We start from the raw sequence: 21,243 nt of genomic DNA on the forward strand, positions 1-21,243 counted from the left end.
AATGTTGGGGAAGTCCAGAACCAGGGGTCACAGTCTAAGGATAAGGGGTAAGCCATTTAGGACCGAGATGCGGAGGAACTTCTTCACCCAGAGAGTGGTGAACCTGTGGAATTCTCTACCACAGAAAGTTGTTGAGGCCAATTCACTAAATATATTCAAAAAGGAGTTAGATGAGGTCCTTACTGCTAGGGGGATCAAGGGGTATGGCGAGAAAGCAGGAATGGGGTACTGAAGTTGAATGTTCAGCCATGAACTCATTGAATGGCGGTGCAGGCTAGAAGGGCCGAATGGCCTACTCCTGCACCTATTTTCTATGTTTCTATGTTTCTATGTTTCTAAGACCAGTATCAAATGTCTCCTTTAATCATCTTTTCTCAAATCAGTTGTTTGACTCTTTCATCATAACTTAGTCGCCTAAGGTCTGGGATCAATCAGGTCACTGTTTTCTGAATCCTTTCTGTATCCTTTCTGAAGTATGGAGATCAAAACAACAACATGTGTTTATATAATCCCATTAATGTCAAACGGAAGAAGACAAAACAGACACTGAGCAGTAATGAGAGAGAGATGATCAAAGACACATTCAATAGGGTACATTTTTTGGGAGGGTTTTGAAGGAGGTAAGCGAGATAGCAAAGTGGAGGGGTTCCTGAGCGAGGAGTCAAGATGCTTGAAGGACCAATGGTGGAGCGGAAGGGCATGAATGCAAAGGAGGCCAGAGTCACAATGTCAGAGGTCACGTACTGGCTCGTAGGACTCGTGGCGTGACTTGAAATTGAAGGCCAGGGTTTTCAGTTTGAGCCTTTGTAGGGTAAGGAGCCAGTGGAGCAAAACAGCAGTAACGAGGGTAAAAACAGAAAATATTGGTAATAATCAGTGAGTCAGGCAGCATCTGTGCAGAGAGAAACAGAGTTAACGTTTCAGGTCAACGACCTTTTGCCAGAATTGGAAGAAGTAGAGTGTAACAGTTTATAAGCGAGTACAGAGGCAAGGAAAGGACGGACGGGAGGAAAGCACTAAAAGGAAGGTCTGTGATAGGGTGGAAGGTAGGAGTGATTAAATGACAGAAGGGATCAAAGCAAAAGGGGATGGTACCCTCTAACCCTAAACCTCTGCACAGACACTGCCTGAACTGCTGAGTATTTCCAACATTTTCTGTGTTTATTTCAACTTTCCAGCATCCGCAGTATTTTGCTTTTGTTTAAGAGTAACAGAGGAGTGGGATTTTGTGTGGGATTTCTGCAGGCATGGAGTTTTGGCAGAGTTGTAGCTTACGTAGGGTGGAATTCAGGAGGCGGCAAGCAATGAGTTGGATTATTCCGGTCTGGAAGTGACACTGGTGTGGGTAAAGATGTTGATGGCAGTGGGAATGAGGTGGAGGCAGATGTGGCTAATTCAGAGGTGGAAATAGGTGGTCTTGGTGGTACCTAGGATGCAGGGTTTGAAGTTCAGCTCAGTCAAACAGAACACCAAGGTTGCAAACTGTTGGATTCAGCTTAAGTGAGCAACTGGACAGAGGGATGGAATCAGAGATGAACCTTTAGTAGGAATGTCTTTGATCTTATCGAAGTTAAGATGAAGAAAGGTCTTGCATGCCTACAACTTAATGTTGGGTAAACAGTCGGGTCTTATGATGGTCATGCAGTCATGGGTGACGATGGAGGTGTACAACTGGGTCTTGTCAGCATATTATACATACACACACAACGGCCTAAGATGAAACCTTAAGATACCTCAAGCTGATTTTGTGGAGGCAGCAGGAGAAGCTATCACAGGGAGTGCTCTGCTGTATTAGAAGAGATAGGAGTAGAAGGAAGAAGGGCCACAGAGAGATAATGGAACAGATGAAGCAGTTAATTGTGTTGAATACTGTGGGGAGGTCGCAAAGGATAAGGAGAGATGCAGTCACAGAGGACATACTTTGTGACTTTGACCAAGTCCATCTCAGTGATGTACACAGAGCAGAAGCTGGACTAAAATAATTAGAACAGAGTGATGGGGGAGGTGGGCACAGAGCTGGCTGATGACAATATACTTGAGGACATTAGAGAAGACAGGAGGTTGGAGATAGTGCAGTCGTTGAAAAAAAGAGGCTTTTTGAGGAAAGGGTGATGGCAGCAAGCTTGAAGGAGAGGGTGATAGTGCCTGGTGAGCAAAACTGTACATAGTGCTCCAGAACTGGTCACACCACTGACCCGTACTGTCACTATAACTTGTTCCTCCAGGTGCATCCCAGTACCCAATTTGCTTTATTGATAACTTTCTCACGCTGACCAGATTCATTCAGGTTATGACCAGTGATTTTCCCCAAATACTTTCTTTTTAAGAATCTACCAGTGTGGCTACAAAACAGGACCTTTACACATTATACACAAGAACTTGCATTTATGTAGTACCTTTAAATAAAAATATCCTATGTCAATTCAAGAATAAACAAAGAAGGGAAAACAGGCACTGAGCCAGGCAGAGAGAGATTAGGAGGGTCAACAGAAGGTTTGGCCGAAGAGACAAGTTTTAAGAGGGTTCTAAAGGTGGAGAGAAAGGGAAACAAGATTTAGCAATAGAGTTCCTGAGAGTAGGGCCCAGGCCATTGAAGGCTCTATCAATGAAAGGGCCGGCAATTGACTGCAACAAGGTCTATTACATCGAGGAATGTACATCGTTAAATTAATTTTCTGCACTGTATCAAATTCTGAGTTTCATTTTTGACTTCCAGGAAAATTACTCTGACTTCTCATAAGGAATACAGAAACCTCCAAGAGACTATATTAAGTAAACCGATGATCCTTTTTACTAGTGGTAAGCTCACTGAGGGTTCTACAAAAGGTATGTTTTTGTTACAGCTGTGTTTTGCATTGATATTTACTGTATTTAATGCTGTATTATTCTGCCGACAATTGACATTTTCTCCTGTATTGGGGCTTTTAGAGGGAGGAAGAAAGTGCAAAGGTATATCAAGACAGAAGTATTCATTATAAATGAGTTAGAAATATATAGCTAATTCCCCTCTCCCTCCAATGGCTCAGTGGATAACCTCTGTGCTGAGTACAATGCCCCACACTGGCAACACTATCGCCTCGGTTGGGGGCATTAATATTTCCCGCCCCAGAAGCGAAATTAGGGTTACCGCCTCTCACAGGAAGTGGAGCGCAATGTCATGTACTCCACTTCCTCTCTGGGTGGGATTGGGGGCATTACGCGGGCACATCATAGAGTGCTACACGGCCTCTCCGCGTAGCGCTGATGCGTTTCAACATCCATCCCCTACCGTTAAAGGAGAAGGACGCTGCGCGATCTGCAGGCTTTTTATTGGCCTCCATTCTGCCACCGGGGATGCGGGGTGCCGTGGACACAGCCCGGCACTGAAACAGAGCGCCGTGTTGTACAATCGCGGCCCAGACCCCATGACATCGTTGGACAACAGCCCGACCAGTGAGTCAGAGAAGAAAAAAAAAATGGCAATGCACGGTGGAGCAAACCTCCCCTTTAACTTTTGCCTCGCTCGTGGTGCGGCCTGGCTTGTGACCCACGTGACTGGCGCTGGCAGCATGCGCAGCAGCCTCATGGAGTGCTGCCCAATTTCCGCTGCAGGGCGAAAAGGGAATGCCGCACACGCGATGACGTCATTGCCGGAGATGCGGCGGCCTGGGGCGCTACCAGTGGGGCACGGTGTTACTGCATTCGCACCTCCGCTAACTCCCGCATGAGCCGGTAGTGTCCCACATCCCGGGCGAAAACACTTTTACGCCCCGTTAGCGCCTCCCTGGAGGCACTAACTGGAGTCTCAACAGGGGAATTTCACCACCATTGTCTCAGTTCACATCTGCCGGCCAGCCAGTTCACGCTGGGAGACTGCCTGAAACTATGCAGCTGAGGCCTGGGCGTTATAGGGGGAAAAATTCCATTGCGTCCCGTTTGGGGGCGGTAACACTCGCGAGCTGCGAGACTTTGCGTCAGGCACAGAAACATAGAAACATAGGGCCCAAGTTTCCACATGATTTGCGCCTGATTTTTAGGAGCAACTGGTGGAGAACGGACTATCTAAGAAATCGCAATTCTCCACTTTTTTTTTCTGCAGTTCGAGTCAGGTAGAACAGTTCTACTTTGGAACAGAATTTTTTCTTCAAAAGGGGGCGTGTCCGGCCACTGACGCCTGATTTGAAAGTTTCCACAGTGAAAACGTACTCCAAACTAAAGTAGAATGGAGCCAGTGAAGATTTTTGTAGAACTGAAAAAACCTGTTCTACACATTAAAAAATCAGGCGCAGGTTACAAATTAGGCGTCCAGAACGAGGTGGGGGGGGAAGGGAAGTCATTAAATTCTACAATAAATCCTTATTTATACTTCTACAAATATTATACAAATAAATCCAACCTGAATAAACATTTATAAGCCAAGAAAAGATTAAATAAACCATCTTCCTACCTGTGTGAAAGTGCTTCAGCCAGGGAGAATTCTGCAGCCGTTCGTGCTGCTGAGCGGGAGGGAGGGAGGGAGAGAGTGGGGGGGAGGAGCGGGTGTCTGGTCTGGTCGGCGGGGGGGGGGGGGGGGGAGGAGAGAGCGGGTGTCGGGTCGGGTCTGGTCGGCGGGGGGACAAGGAGGTGGGGGAGCGGGGGTCGGGTCTGGTCGGCGGGGGAGGGGGAGCGGGTGTCAGGTCTGGTCCGGAGGCTGGGGGGAGCGGGTGTCGGGGGGGGGGGGAAGCAGGAGCTGGCCGTGGGAGGAGCCTTATTCACGCAGCCCCAGTGAGGCCATTGGGCCAGGGCTAGGGGCTGCGTGCTTCGGGCCCCTCCCACACAGTTCGGTGCCTGGAGCTACTGCACTTGCGTGCCCACTGTAGCGCGAATGTGCAGAGGTCCCAGCACTGTTTTCAGCGCAGGGACCTGGCTCCGTCCCCCCACAGCTCGTGCTGGCTGCGCCGAGGGCCAGAGGCCCTGCAAGTAGGTGGAGAATACCGAGGATTTTTTTAGGTGCGAAAAACGGGCGCCCAGCTCGGAGGGTTGCTCGTTTTTTTTCTTGTGGAAACTTGGGCCCATAGAAACTTACAAAGCAGAAGGAGGCCATTTCGGCCCATCGTGTCCACGCCGGCCGACAAAGAGTCGCACGGCCCTTGGTCAGCAGCCCTGAAGGTTACATATAAATCTATGAACAATGACGGAAAGGCAAAGAGCACCCAGCCCAACCAGTCCGCCTCACACAACTGCGACACCCTCTTATACTGAAACATTCTACACTCCACCTCAACCGGAGCCATGTGATCTCCTGGGAGAGACAAAAACCAGATTTAAAAACTCAGGTCAATTTAGGGAGAAAAAATCTGGGAAAATTCCTCTCCGACCCATCCAGGCGATCAAAACTAGTCCAGATCATCACCCTGGCCATAATCTATTCCCTGCAGTACTTAATATTATATCTGCGCCGACCAACAAAAGGTCATCCAGTCTAATCCCAATTACCAGCTCTAGGTTCGTAACCCTGCAGGTTACGGCACTTTAAGTGCCCATCCAACCATCTCTTAAAAGTGGTGAGGGTTTCTGCATCCACTACTCTTCCAGGCAGCAAGTTCCAGATCCCCACAACCCTTTGAGTAAAGAAGCCCCCCGTCAAATCCCCTCTAAATCTTCCACCAACCACCTTAAAACTATGCCCCTCGTAATAGACCCCTCCACAAATGGAAATAAGCCCTTGCTATCCATTCTGTCCAGGCCCATCAATATTTTGTACACCTTAGTGAGGTCTCCGCTCAACCTCCTCTATTCCAATGAGAACAAATCCAGCCTATCCAATCTGCCCTCATAACTAAGATTCTCCATTCCAGGCAGCATCCTAGCAAATCTCTCCTGCACCTTCTCTAGTGCAATCATGTCCTTCCTATAATATGGTGACCAGAACGGGCATACAGTACTCCAGTTGTGGCCTAACCAAAGTATTACACAATTTAAGCATAACCTCCCTGCTCTTATATTCTATACCTCAGCCAATAAAGGCCTCGGCCAATAAAAGCAAGCATTCTGTATGCCTTCTTAACCACCTGGCCTACTTTCAGGGATCTATCGACAAGCACTCCAAGGTCCCTTTGTTCATCTACATTATTAAGTGGCCTACCGCTTAATGTGTATACACTTTCCTTTATTAGCCCTCCCAAGTTGCATTACCTCACACTTCTCTGAATTAAATTCCATTTGCAACTGCTCTGCCTACCAGACCAGTAGATTGATACCCTCCTGCAGCTCATGACTTTCCTCTTCATTATTAACCACAGCCAATTTTAGTGTTGCCTATAAACTTCTTAATCATACTCCCCCCTATTCAAATCTAGATCATTGATGTATACTACAAAAAGCAAGGGACCCAGTACTGAGCCCTGCGGGACCCCACTGGAAACATCCTTCCAGTCACACAAACCTCCATCAACCATTACCCTTTGCTTCCTACAGCCAAGCTAATTTTGGATTTAACTTGCCACTTTTCCCTGGATCCCATGGGCTTTAACCTTTGTGACCAGTCTACCATGTGAGACCTCATCAAAAGCTTTGCTAAAGTCCATATACATTTCATCGTACGCACTACCCTTGCCTCTTGAGAGAGATTGGTCTTGCCGCCTCTGAAAAGAAGTGGAACACAAAATAATGCGCTCCAATTCCTTTGAGGCGCTAGCGGGACAGACGCGTTGGGAGCTGGGCGCAGCGCTACACACTGAGTCGCATCGCGCTGCCACATAGGAGGGGCTGTTCCCTTAATTAAAGTGAAATGCCCAAGCTGAAAACTCTGCATTATAAAAATGGTCCTACTTGGACCACCGTGAAGTGGGTCTTTTTTTTAAAAAGCATTGCATCTCCCCTTTAACTATCACCCTGTAAGCAGCCTACCGCCCGGTTCACATCCCCTGATGCTTCGCTGTCATCGATACCCAATTTAGGGTCCATGTCGATAACGGGATGCTGCGCACGGTAATGACCATCATCGCCGGCGCAGCGCAGCGGGGCACTATGGGTTACCGCCACCGCCAAACTACCACCGAATTTATCGGGAGTCGTTAGTGGCGGCGCCGCCCCCTGAATTTCTAGGCCAAATGTCCCAAGTCACACATACCCAAGGTCAGGACAGTTTGCCATTTGCTTCAGCCTTCTCCAGCACAACTTTTGCCCGAATTAAAATCGGGGCTTTTGTCCCTGTTGCTGGGTTGTTGTGTGTTACCCAGGGTTATTTCTTTACATTAACCTGGCTTTACCTCAAAGCTACTATAATGGTAAACCATGGACAAAATAGTGCATTTTATCATAGTCATTCTGCAGTTAACCTGAACTTCCTATTTTGCCTACTCTTCATAGAACAACACAGCATCAGCAAAGAATGTGACGTCCTAAAATGAGTACTCACCACATGCCTTGCTTTATACTCTTGCAGACACAGTTTATGCCGTAATTGTGAACACTCGTCACCCCAGAATAAGACAGGAGATTGAAGATAGTATGAAAGATGTCACAGCATCTGAAGTGGGAGCAAACTATGTCCTCCAGGTAATCTCTACTTGGATAGAGATTAATGGCTTGACAGTACTTCTTTTTAAGGAGTCCTAAAGTACCTCTGCCCCATCTAATATAGATTCATGATTTTGTTAGAAGAAAGTATCACCCATTCTGCACAATAATATTGCACTATAATTGTGGCTTTCATTGTAGTGCAAAATATTGGCCTTGTTTCAGTTCCATGATATTGTACAAAGTTGGCTCAGTGTTGGCAATCAGTCACTAACAGAGAAACTCTACATTATTAATACAAAGAAACCACAAAAGGACTGATGTGACACATAACTCTTCTCTCAGCTAGCTAGACCTCCAGTTAAATGGGGAGTGGCCAGCTGATTCCATATCAGCGCTTGCTTTTCCCCCAAGGGTTTGTGAGACAGCCCATTCTGGATAGTGTAATGTAGAAGTTACATTTACTTACATAAAGCCTTTAAAGTAGAGAAATGTCCCAAGATGTTTCACAGAGGCACAATTACTAAATTGTGACATTTACTAAATTGTCTAGTCAAGGAGGACTTAATTTGAAGTCTGATTTGCGTGCTTTTCTTTGAGGGGAAAACCAGGGGAAGTATAACGTTCTGTATTACTGTATTGCATTTGGTGTCTCTCAAACTGTTCCCGAACAGGTGCAGCCATTTTGGCTCCGGCTTTTGGCGGATTAGAGCGCATGCAATACATTCCAAAATTCCTTTAATGGGAATTATATTTAAGATAAAATATTTAATTTTTTGATTTAAAATCGGTTTAATAGGCTATATTGTAGGAATTCTGAACGACATCACTGTTCACACGTATCCTTAAATCTTGGGTGCAGTTTAAATCTTGGTTTCTAATTTGTATTTCCTATAAAAAATGAGTTACTAGCTTGTGATTTTTTTTCTCTCTCTGTTAGTTCACCTTGCAAAAAACAATCCAGTCATACTTCAGTTTGAAAGAGGGATATAAAATGCATAGTCTAGGTTTGGATTTCACCTGTGAGCTTAAATGTGATTCGTTTGATGTTTTCCACTGGCTTGGGCGTATTGCAAAGACTAAGGAACTGAATGGAAAGATCGTGGACTTGTCTTGCACAACCGAAGATGAGAAATGCAAAGTGAAAAAGTTGTTGGACAAGTTAAGTGAGCCTAGTATTCAAATAGACAGTGTATCTGAGCCAAGCCCTGGTGCAGTTTCCTCATTTCAGACAGGTATGTACTTGTTCAGTTTAATATTGGTGTTGTCAGTAATAAAACACATCCTTGCCTTTTGATATTTATGGTAGCTGAATAAATAAGCAATTATTATATAATATTCAACCTTTTTTCAAAAGATTACTGATTCACGGCTTTGCAAATAGCTTTAATTTCAAAGTTTTGAAATCCTGCTGGCAATTTTTATTCTTCAAATAGGTGCCATCCCCAAATCTGTATATTTTGTACTAAAAACTCCTTAGTCTGCACATATGGCCTGGGGTAGAAATTGGTAGGTGTGTCCATTTTACGTCTGGAAAAATGGGCCCAGCATTGACAAATTTAGCAGTGGGCAGGTCCAATCTGCGCATTTGTTTGGGCCACTGATAATTTAGTCGTGCCCATTTTATAGGCGTCCCAGGCAGTCCACCAAAATACACCTTATCCCTTTGCATATGTTAATTAGAGGCCTAACACCTGTTTGAGGATTCCTCTGGGAAACCTTCAGCGGACGCTTCGCCCACCGACAAATAATAATTCTTAAAAAATTGTAATAAAAACCTTCCTGTGGAGCGCGAAACCAGGTCCAGACAAATTTCCATACCCTGTCTACAAAAGTTCACTTTCCTTTGTAAAATTTGGTCAGGCTTTTGTGTTAACATTTGCCATTTTAAATTCCTATGTCCACATTGATAGTGGAAATGACCTATATCAACTTATGACACTTATCTCACGCACATTATCAATTAGAATCTCTGTCTCATGGGTGCTAACAATTAAAACATTTATATTTTCTGTTAAGACACCGTTGAAATAATGAATGACTCTCTGTTAGCTTCAAAAATAATTTTGTTTTGAAAAATTAACATAAATTACCTGGAGGAAAGGTTCTCTCTCTCTAAGCTTATTAAACTTTCTGAAGTTTATAGCACATAAAACAAAAGCACCAAGAACTGTTGTGAAATCAGTACAATCTCATTTTTTCTCTCTCTCTCATGTGTACACATGCACATTTAACCTCATTTAAAAAAAAAAAACTTGACATACACTTTATTTGAATATAGCTTTTCAAATTTGTCATCTAGCTTTTCTTCAACAACAACATTTTATTTATATAGCACCTTTAATGTAGTAAATTGTCTCAAGGTGCTTTACAAAGTGTTATAAGACAAAACAGATAAATTTGACACCAAGCCACAAAAGAAGAAATTACGGCAGATGACCAAAAACTTGGTTAAAGAAGTAGATTTTAAAAGCGTCTTAAAGGAGGAAAGAGAGTTGTAGAGGTTTAGGGAAGATGTTCCACAGCTTGGGGCCCATCAGCTGAAGGCACAGTCACCGATGGTTGAGCAGTTATAATCAGGGATGCTGAAGAGGGCAGAATTTGAGGAGCACAGACATCTGAGGTTGTGAGGCTGAAATAGATTAGCAATAGGGAGGGATTTGTAAACAAGGATGAGAATTTTGAAATCAAGGCATTGTTTAAACCGGGAGCCAATGTAGATCAATGAACACAGGTGATCGTGACGTGGTGCGAGTTAGGACAAGGGCTGCCGAGTTTTGGATGACCTCAAGTTTACGTAGTGTAGAATGTGGGAGGCCAGCCAGGAGTGCATTGGAGTAGCCAAGTCTAGAGGTAACAAAGGCATGGATGAGGGTTTCAGCAGCATAAGAGCTGAGACGGAGGCGGGCAATGTTACGGAAGTGGAAATAGGCGGGTTTAGTTATGACGTGGATATGTGACTGGAAGCTCATTTCAGGGTCAAATATGATGCCTAGGTTGCGAACAGTCTGGTTTAGCCTCAGACAGATGGTAGAGAGAGGGATGGAGTCAGTGATTAGAGAACGCAGTTTGTGGCAGGGACCAAAGACAATGGCTTCGGTCTTCACAATATTTAATTGGAGAAAATTTCTGCTCATCCAGTACTGGATGCCAGACAAGCAGTCTGACAATTTAGAGACCATAGAGATATTGAGAGAAGTGGTAGAGAGGTAGAGCTGTATGTCATCAGCATACATGTGGAAACTGACTCCGTGTTTTCAGATGATATTGTCAAGGGGCAGCATATAGATGAGAAGTAGGAAGGGGCCAAGGATCGATCCTTGGGGGACACCAGAGGTAACGATGCGGGAGTGGGAAGAGAAACCATTGCAGGAGATTTTTTGGCTACGATTAGATAGATAGGAATGAAACCAGTCGAGTGCAGTCCCACCCAGCTGGACCATGGTGGAGAGGCGTTGGAGGAGGATGGAGTGGTCAACTGTGTCGAAGGCTGCAGACAGGTCCAGGAGGATAAGGAGGGATAGTTTACCTTAGTCACAGAGGTTGTCATTTGTGACTGAGTCATTTTGGTACTGTGGCAGGGGTGAAAACCAGATGGAAGGGGTTCAAACATTGAGTCCTGGGAAAGGTGGTTGCGGATTTGGGAGGCAACAACTTTTTCAAGGACTTTGGACAACAAGGGAGGTTCACAAGCACAGTGGGGTGAAGGGTCGTCTTTTTGAGGTGAGGGGTGATGACGGCAGATTTGAAGGCAAGGGGGACAGTATCTGAGGAGAGAGAACCGTCAACAATGTCGGCTAACATGGGAGCCAAAAAAGGAAGTTTGGTGGTCAGCAGTTTAGTGGGAATAGGGTCAAAGGAGCAGAAAGTGGGTCTTGTGGAAAAGATGAGTTTGGAGAGGTCAAGAGGGGAGATCAAAGAGAAACTAGAGAAATATGAGTTTAGGGCTAGGGCAGGTGGGAGCATCAGAGGCAGTTTGGCCCAGTGGGCTAGGGGAAGGAAGTGAAATTGCAGACAGCTGATCGGATGGTCTCAATCTTTGAGACAAAGAAGTCCATGAGCTTCTCCCACTTGTTGTTGGTGAGTGTGATGGAGACAGCGGAGAGGGGTTTAAGAAGACGGTTAGCAATAGAGAATAGTAGCCGGATGTTATCTTTGCATTCCAGAATGATCCTGGAATAGTGAGCAGTTTTTGTAGACAAGAGTAGGACCCGGAATGCATTATGTATTCAAGCCAGATCTGGCGATTAATGGCTAAACCAATTGTCCGCCACATCCGTTCAAGTCTGCGCCCCTTAGACTTGAGGGAGAGATGAGGGTTGTACCAGGGTGAATGGACAGGGTGGGAGAGAGTAATGGTTTTAATAGAGACTAGGGCATCAAAGGTGGTGATGAGGGTGTAGTTGAGCAGATCGGTGGTTGCAGAAATGTCATGGTGAAAGGAGGGCCAAAGGTTGGACAGTTTGGAGTTGATCAGTACAGTTGTAAGAGAGTTTGGAGAGAGATTTTTCCAGGGGCGGATGCAGAAGAAAGTAGGTTTGGATTGGGGAAGGGGGATGTAGGTAGAGGACGATACAAGGAAATGGTCAGAGATGGCCTTATCTTTAATTGACACAGTTGGAAAAGTGAGGCCACGAGAGATGGCAAGGTCAACGGCGTGGCCGTGAATATGGGTTGAGGAATTCACATGGAGGGAGAGACTAAGAGACAGGAGAGTAGTGAACTCGGAGGAGAGAGAGCATGATGAATTGAGATGGATGTTGAAATCACTGAGGATGAGAAGTCACTCAGTGCATAGGCTGAGGGAGGAAAGCAGTGAGACTATATCCGTGATAAATTTTTCATCATACTTGGGTGGGCGGTGGGGAACGAGAATTTTAAATGAGAGTTTATAAGGGTGGAATAAGGCGAGTTGTTCAATGGAGGAGAAGGTGCTGGAGGAGTCTGGGGCAGACCAAGGTATGATTTGGTGATGAGAGCCACACCACTACCATGGCAGTCTGGGCAGGGCAAGTGGTGGAAAGTATAGCCAGGCGGGGAGGCTTCATTTAAAGGTAATGTGTCATCATTTCTCAGCCAAGTTTCCAACAGTGCCAGAATGTTGCTGCAATCATCCACGATATGATCATGGATGGCAAGGGCCTTGTTCGCAAGTGAACGGACATTCTGCAAGGAGATCTGGAGAAGATCCATGATGGCTGATCCACTGCCAGAATACACATGGTCAATGCTTGGAGGGATGATTTGGAGGAGGAGGAGGAGGAGATTTGCAAGGTTAGCCCTCCCAGGGGCAAACCGGGTGGTAAGGTCAGTGAGAGAGTAGGATGGGTCAGTTGGGGTTGCTGCTTGTGAGGAGATAGCGACGAGTGCCATGGTGGGCCCTTCAGAGAATGCCAGGAGAGGCACAGAGGGAAGCTGCAGGCTTGTCTAAATGGGAATCGAACCTGCGACGGTGGCAGGAGAGTAGGATGGTTGAAGAGTAATGAAGGATTGGGGTAGTGATTGGGAGGGCAGAGTATCCGAGCGAGGAGAGATGAAAGGTGGCATGATGACAGGAGAGACTGATAGGGAGGAATTGAGAGAAAAAGCAGGAGAAGGAAGTGTAAATAAAAGTGAATGGCTCGGGTCCGAAGCGGCAGCCAAAATGCGCATGTAAATAGACACAGGCGAAAAAAAAAAAGAAAAACAATTTACATGGTAAATACTACAATAGGGATTCTACAATGTTAGAATCAGTATAATTAAGATTATATTAAAACAAAATTGATTTAATATAGAGAATAATTATAAATGAATTTAAAATCACAACTTCAGTAATTGAAAAGTTAAATCAGTTTCTAGCTGTCTTAATAAATCAATTCTCCTGTAGATCAAAAAGAACAATGAGAGGTAATCATTCCAAAGACTGTTGTTCTAACTTATTTCCTGCTATTGTTTGAAATCTCTCGCTCTGTCCTGCGATTGATATAACATGGTGCTCTCCATTCTCCTGTCCTGTGACAGTTGGAACTGATGCTTTCTACTCTCCTGTCCTGTGAACTGGCGCTTTCCGTTCTTCTCTCCTGCCATTCTTTGAAATTGCACTCTCCACTCTCCTGTGACAGTTGAACTGGCGCTCTCCACTCTTTGTCCGATGATTATTTGAATTTCCGCTCTCCACTCTCCCTGTTCTGTGACAGTTTCAACTCCGAGATATAGAGCTCAAAATTGGCCAAGAGTTGCTCTGTTTTTTTTTGGAGCAACTTGATTTTTCTGGAGTATCTTAAAAATCCCCATTTTTCACATTCCGTTTGCGCCAGTGTAAGTGAGTTAGTTAGGATTTTTTTAGTTTAGTTTAGTTTTTCTCAAAAGGGGGTGTTACCAGCCACCTACACCAGTTTTGGCCATTTAGGCCACTTTGGCCTGCTAATAGTTGCTCCAAATCTACTTGGGCCAGCGTATGTGGCCACTTCAGAAAATCGTTGCAGAGGGTTATGAAATTGGCGCAGGTAGGTACATCGGAGGCCAGCGGAACTTAATGACTCGACTAAAGAATGTGAATAGGATCAAACAGCTATGTAGGCCATCATATGACGAACTTTGCAAAGTTAATTTACTATACAACAGAAGCATTCATGGAAGCTTAAACTACAAAAATAAAAGAAGTAAAAGATAGTTGAATTAAATTGCCCAAGTATCTCAACTAATTTAAACAACTTTGTTTGCAATGATTTATACTGGGCCAAAATTGAGCCCATATTATCTAAATACAGTCTACAATAAATAAGATATTCTCTGTGTTCCTCTGTCACTTATGTTCTTCTGTCACAGTAGCCCTGCCCGCCTGTCCCTAGCCCTGGCCGAGTGGCTGATCGATGCAATTTCTAGATGATTAAAGCTGAAAATCAAATACCCCTACTCACAGCAACATTTGCCGGTATCGGGTCCTATGCTGCAGCAACAAACTGAGAGGCTGGGGATTCCAGTAGCTGGTATGATGATGATGATCGGGTCTCATGCTGCAGCACAGAGAGGCTGGGGGTGAGGAGCTACTGCGCATGCGCTCACACTCCAAAATGTATGCGCAGACGTCCCGGCACTGTTTGCAGCGAGGGATGCTGGCTCCACCCCCGACTCGACTGGTCACACTGTGCGAAGACCCGGGAGAGGCTGGACAGCAGCCTAAGTGGGGAGCATCTTTTTTTTCCCTCTTTCTCCACACCCCCCCCCCCCCTCCCCAGGAGCACTTTTCCACGCAAAAAAGCGCGCATCTCCGGTGAGTGCGCCGAAAAAAGGGGTGGGCCAATTTTGAGCCCATAGATTCTATATAGTTTCAGTTTCAAATACAGAATAAAGCTCTACACATTGTCCCATCAAACAAGTCCTTTTCTGCTCACTTTATTATTTACACACACTTCTTCAGGCCACAGTTTGTGAATTAAAACCAAATTTCTGATCACTGTAAATCCCTTTAGCTTTTCCACTCTCTCCGCTCCAGATTTAGTTGACTACAAGATAGCATGAGACAACAGGAACCACGGATTTTAGTATTTTAGTTTTAAAATTAAGATTTTAGTTCCTGTCAGTGGATTAAAGATTTGTTGTAGGTCGGTGGAACGGAGGTGAGTAATGGTCTGGCAGCTGTACAGCGAGGCTTCTTAAACAATTATTGTATGCCGCAAACCCGGAATAATAACCTAAACTACCGGCGCTTGCAGCTTCGGGGCTGTTATCATCCTCTCGCCAGCCATGCTGGACTCCACCCGCTGCCTTGCATGGCTCAATCCCACTCTTGCTCTCACTCCCTCCCTTTAAATCTAAGCTCTAAATCGCCCCATCCATGGCAGTGGCTGTCACTTCACTGCGGTCAGGTATATAGATAAATGGAGATTTAGATAGATAAATAAATAATTCACTCTTTTCAGCAGTAATTAAGTCACAATTGCTATCGGACATGGGAGACTTGCTTTGCCACCATTTTCAAATAAATTTGATAACCACTGAACCGAAACTAAAGAAAAATATTCCATTAAATTAGTTAATGTTGTCGGTCTGAAGTCCATGACCAGCCTTTCGGGAGAGGCTGAGGCTTTGGCTTTCGGGTAAAATGGTAATTAAAAACCTGAAAAGACACGCGACATAATTCCATGGATAAATGTAATCATGTTTTTCTGAAGTATTTCAAAAAAAATGTAACTCTTATTTTGGACACTGGAAATTTTGGTTACTGAGGATAAAAAGAAGGCGGGTGAAAGATTTTCAAGGATCATTTTGAGTGATTTGTGATCCGCGCCTGTAATTAAACAGTGATAGAAACCAGTTCAAGACTTGTCCATTAATATGGACATAAGAATTTGTAATGGGAAATTTGACCTGGAAGTGTAACAACAGGAAGTGAAGTTTTTTTTTAAGATGGAAATACATGGAGATGTAAGATTTTCAATAGGATATAGAATTTAAAATGACTTCTTAAATATAATAACCTTTTCCTCCCCCCCCCCCCCCCCCCCCCCCCCTTCTCGGTCTCTGACTTCCATTTTTTGTCTATTGCTTTCCTGCCTCTTTGCTCCTGGCCAACTGGATGAAAAAATAGTTTTAATCCCTTCTCCCATTCTGGCCCCATTGCTCACTAATTTTTGTCTTAAATACTGCCTCTTCATGAGACTCCTTCTCTCCCTGAAGAGACCTTTTCTGTTTTGGCTCTGGCCCCTTCCTTCTCCCAGCTCTGCCATGGCACCTCCAATGTTTCCAACTGTACCTCCAGCTTTGCGTGCCTGCCTTACTACTTGTCTCCAGCCACTCCGGCACTTCCTTGGAAAGTCCCACAGTCAGAATTCTGTCCCATTGCCAATCTTCACTGCTCTCTGCCCGCTGTTCAGCCCCTGACCCATTGCCAGCTGATTGCCCCACCCCCACCAGCATTCAGCCAATTCCATGGCTCTTTCGCCCTTGCACGTTCTGGAGTAGGGCTTAATGCCACAACCTTCCTATTCAGAGGCAGTTATCACTGAGCCAAGTAAATTCAAAATACAGTGTTGTAGACCAGTCTGACTTGTATTCCCTTTGGAACTGCAGGATTAGTGAATTTAATCTTTGTCTTTGGTCCTTTACTGCTCATCCCTTGTTATAGTGCTGTTACAGGACTTCAAGCATTTTTATAGATATTGTAAAATGCAAAGTGGTCAAATTTGAAAATAATACTAAGCTTGTCATCTATCCTACATGGTTACTGCTTGTACAATTACAAGGTGTGCCACCAGAGGGCACTGCAGTGGGAGATTTGTAGGTTACCTGTACAGGTGTGCCAGGCCTAGTATAAAAGGCAGGCCACCATGTGTGATCCTCACTTGAGTTACATTAAATTGTCTAAAGTCACTACAGTTCAAGAACAACTCAAGCCCAAAGAGAGCATCCTCATAGCCAGACACCGGTTTTATATACACCAACGGCCCGAAGGCCAGGAGATCGCGAAATATGCTTCAGACCTCGGGAGGCTGGCGGCACCATGTACTTTCAGGGACTACTTCACCAAAGCGCTGCGGGATATCTTTGTCATCAGAATCGGTCATGAGGGCCTTCTTCATAAGCTACTGTCTGCGGATACCACAGTCACACTGCAGAAGGCCATCTCCGTGAGCCAGGCATTCATGACCTTGACCTGCGGCTCTAGGCAGATGACTCATCCTCAGGACTCAAACCCAGCAAGTACTGTGCACAGAGTGGCGCCTTTTAGAGGCTGCACTGTAGAACGTGAATCTTCTCCGGGGAGAGAGAACAGTCCCCCGAGTCCCTTAACTCCGAGTCCGTCGAAGGGGGCTAATCGAGTAGCACCATGCTGGCATTGCGGAGGGAATCACAGGGCTCACCAGTGCCACTTTAAAGACTATGTGTGTAAAGGCTGCAGCACAAAGGGCCACCTCCAGTGAATGTGTAAAAGAAATATGACTCACTGTGTTGATGAGTCTGCAGATGGCCATGAATCCAGCGCGGATTATGAAGTGATAGTCAGAGAGGCTGCTCGACCCCATGATGAGGTGTATATAGCATGTTTACCTGCACTATCGAGTGTTCAACCATTGAGGATGGAAGTCGAGATAAATGGTGATCCAGTCTTCATGGAAGTGGACACGGGAGCGAGCCAGTCAGTAATGAATCAAGAAGTCCTTGTCCCATAGCCTCTCAATCAAGCTGAACAACCCAAGTTGGTCCCGTTTCAGGCAAAGCTGCGCACCTACACCAATGAATTTATCCCAGTTGTTGGTAGTGTGGATGTAAAGGTACTCCATGATGGCACGGTGCACAAGTTACCCCGTGGATTGTTGCAGGTGATGGGCCAACGCTACTCGGAAGAAGGTCAGTGGAGAAGATCCATTGGAGCTGGGAAAATTTCATCCCTCCAACGATTGACGTCCCCCGCGCTCAGAGGCAAAGCAATGCAAACTCCCACCTGTGGTTGGATCCGGCATCAGAGAGCAGGCCAGCACAGCACCTGAGGCACAGACCACTCAGCACGACTGCGTGGTGATGATCCAGCTGAGACGATCCGAATGCACCTTCCAGGCTCCAGTGGCAGGACTCCGGAGGAAGAAAATCGGATCCAGAGGCGAATTCCCAGCTTCGGTGGCAGAACCCGGGGAGAAGAGGATCACCGCAGTCGACATTGTGGAGGGAAGAAAGATGGTGCCCAAACCACGAGGTGAGGTGTTGATGAAGCAACATGTGGCACCAAGCAAAGAAGAGAATGGGGGTAAAGATAGCAAGGCTCTCTTCAAAGAGGCCCACAACACACCACACTTAAAAGGACAGCTCCACACTCTCAATCAATGTAACAGCAACTGTGAGTTAGATGTAAAATGTGTAACTGATCAGTGTTGTGTACATGCAATAAGCAAGGAAAAGTCGCGCGGTGGCGATGGTATCTAGGTAGCCTGGTGATGGCGCGGTGCCCAGTGCTGGCAGTGGGAACCCGGTTGGCTCAAGTTGCCTGCTCTCGGGGCCTTTGCCATTGCTTCTAGCGTCGGGCAGATTTGCAGATGCCTGTGACCTCAATCAATGTAACAGCAACTGTGAATTAGATGTAAAATGTGTAACTGATGGCGATCGGAGCAACAGGTTATTTACAATAAGTAATGAAACGTTGTAGGATTTCAACTGCATACAGTCAATGCAGTGGGCAAACATGCATCAGGAGTACACAGATCCAGCGAACTACCCGATGCTGTAGCCTGCGTCCCTGGGACCAGAGTGATGCACCACAGAGTGTAGCCACAAGCAGCTAATCTATACAAGCTGCAGAGCAAGCGATCTCAGGAGGGCAATGGCAACGGTATTAAAACCCTGCCCCCGATCGGCTCCACCTCTCAGGCACTCGATAGTACCAACCGCCACAAGCCTGAAAGAGCAAACTGCATTAAGGCACAGCCCCCAGACCCTATCGCCACCAAGGCTACACCTGGGAACAAAGGGTCACCTGCAATGGTTCTCCCAAATGGGACTGGGACCAGCCAGCATCCCAAACCAAACAACGCCCAGGCAAGTGAGTCAGCAGTTCCCTGTGCACTACTAGACGATAGCTCCTTGGGGAGCAGCAATGACGCGGGGCGCAAGGAGAGGACAGGGAGGTCATGGGCATCTGCAAACCTGCCCGACGCTAGAAGCAATGGCAAAGGCCCCGAGAGCAGGCAACTTGAGCCAACCAGGTTCCTACTGCCAGCACTTAGCACCATCACCAGGCTACCTGGACACCATCCAGCAGTTCTGGTACTAGTTTGTCGTGTGTGTGTAAGTAACTTGGGGGAGAGTGATGTCATGTATCCTACATGGTTACTGCTTGTAGCCACCAGAGGGCACTGCAGTGGGAGACTTGTAGGTTACCTGTACAGGTGGGACAGGCCTAGTATAAAAGGCAGGCTACCATGTGTGATCCTCACTCTGGAGTTACATTAAATGGACTAAGGTCACTACACTTCAAGCACAACACATTGTCTCGTGGAATCATTATTAGAGCATTTGAAGACAACAAAGCTAAACTGAAGGGCAATTGAATCTGAGGAGACAGTGGTGGACCAACACAATGTGACAGATAAAATATTAAAGTTAGCAGGTAAAATCTAATATGCAGTAGTGAAAAGTATTGAACAGCGGGGAAAATGAATGACTTAGTACCATGAATACCTACCAGTGAAATTGAAAGAGATCTAGGGGTTTTAGCAGACGGCACTTCTCTCTCTCTCTCTTCTCTCTCTCTTTCTCTCTCTCTTTCTCTCTCTCTTTCTCTCTCTCTTCTCTCTCTCTCTCTCTCTCTCTCCTTTTTCTTCTTTTTCTTTCCTTTCAACAACACTACATTTGGTTTTGATCAAATATATATTAATGACTGCATTAGATATGCACTGTTTTGTAATGCAGGAAATATTTCAGCAGCTTAGTGTCCACTTTAAATTAAGTGATGTCTCCTATCCCAAAATACTCTTCCAGCAGTGACTGTATGACAGTTCAATACAATCAGTTTGGTTATTAGATAGTCAGCATTTTCTCCCTCATATTCAAACATTTTATAAATTTGAAGTTTCCTCTTTGCTAAGCATTCAAAATAAAAAATCATATTTTCTTTTTTAAAACAGGCTCTTCTAAGGATGAAGTGTTTAATTCACCTCAAGCACAACCATGTGCAAAGCGGACATCTGTAAAGGAAATGTCTTCATCACAGCTGCCTGCAGTAAATGAGAAATCTTATCTCCTACAGTTTACACAACACTTGCCCAAATATATCGAATGAATGCCTTTAAGAAAATGAAAGTGAATACAAGTTTTTCAACTCAAAGGCAATGTCCCTCATTAGTTACCTTGGATGGTCTGAATGTGTGTGTAGATCTTGTCAAGCTGCCTCGGATTTGGAATAGCCTGGATCGTTTTTATTGTATGTCTTGGATGTGTTTTTTTGGTATGGCTTCAGGAATGTATTGCACTGTTAGTTCATGTGCTGGCACAAGTGATAATGGCATATCTTTCACTAACCACTACATCATTGCCACACATGGTTGGAAGGGCATTTTTGTTTGATCCATTATTTATAATGGGCTAAATTTTCAGCTTTGCAGCCTGGGCAGTAATCTGGTGGAGTGGATCACCTTGCCTTTGGAGAACTTACTTTGCCAGATTACCACCAGGTGGTGGGGCAATTTTTTGTCTTCAATATGTTTTCATTTTGAATAAAAAATATCTATTTTTGGATTAGTAGCCATATGCTAATGATGGGATCACTCTCAGGAGGCAGGCTCCGTAAGGGTGTTTACAACTCCTAAATAAGGAACAGTCCTCGTTTTCCGGTACTTGGGTAAGGAAGGAAACTCCAAGTATTGCCTCAAATGAATTTGTGTTTCTTGCCTTTGTGCCACTTTTGTTTCTCCTTCTCTGTTGGAAATTCAAGTGGAGAAATAAATGAGAGGCAAACAATTGCCAAATGGAAGTCATGGGGGTGTGTGTGTGTGTGAAGACAGAATGCAAAGCCCTGAATCATGTGTGTGCAAAGCTTGATCCTGATGATCCAAACTTGTCGATGACCTTCCCTACACTGCTAACAAACTTAATTTCACTAACTTGAACAAGAAGAATGTTGGGGTAAAAAGGTGTCTTTTCTTCAAGGTGGATTCCCTGAAATAAGGAATCGACACCTGCCCTTATAACGACCATGGAATCAAACAGATGAAACCTTGAATTCACTTTTACGATCTTTATTCAAGCATATGCAGGGGAAGCTCACAGTCTTAGCCACCTAAGGCAGGATCT

The 21,243-nt window shown here is 45.2% G+C and overlaps 1 protein-coding gene across 1 annotated transcript in view; it reads left to right on the forward strand.

The window, feature by feature from the left end:
• Positions 1 to 20,708, forward strand: part of LOC139274849 (mesenteric estrogen-dependent adipogenesis protein-like) — a 37,068-nt gene extending 16,360 nt beyond the window's left edge. Inside the window, exons 2-5 of the mRNA XM_070891550.1 lie at positions 2,717 to 2,826; positions 7,406 to 7,518; positions 8,420 to 8,714; positions 20,079 to 20,708. Coding sequence (XP_070747651.1) covers positions 2,717 to 2,826; positions 7,406 to 7,518; positions 8,420 to 8,714; positions 20,079 to 20,233 — 673 coding nt within the window. The 3' untranslated portion in view covers positions 20,234 to 20,708. The remainder of the gene's footprint in view (positions 1 to 2,716; positions 2,827 to 7,405; positions 7,519 to 8,419; positions 8,715 to 20,078) is intronic.
• Positions 20,709 to 21,243: the final 535 nt, after the last annotated feature.

This window comes from Pristiophorus japonicus, chromosome 10 (assembly GCF_044704955.1).
Source record: "Pristiophorus japonicus isolate sPriJap1 chromosome 10, sPriJap1.hap1, whole genome shotgun sequence".
Taxonomy (NCBI): Eukaryota; Metazoa; Chordata; class Chondrichthyes; family Pristiophoridae; genus Pristiophorus; species Pristiophorus japonicus.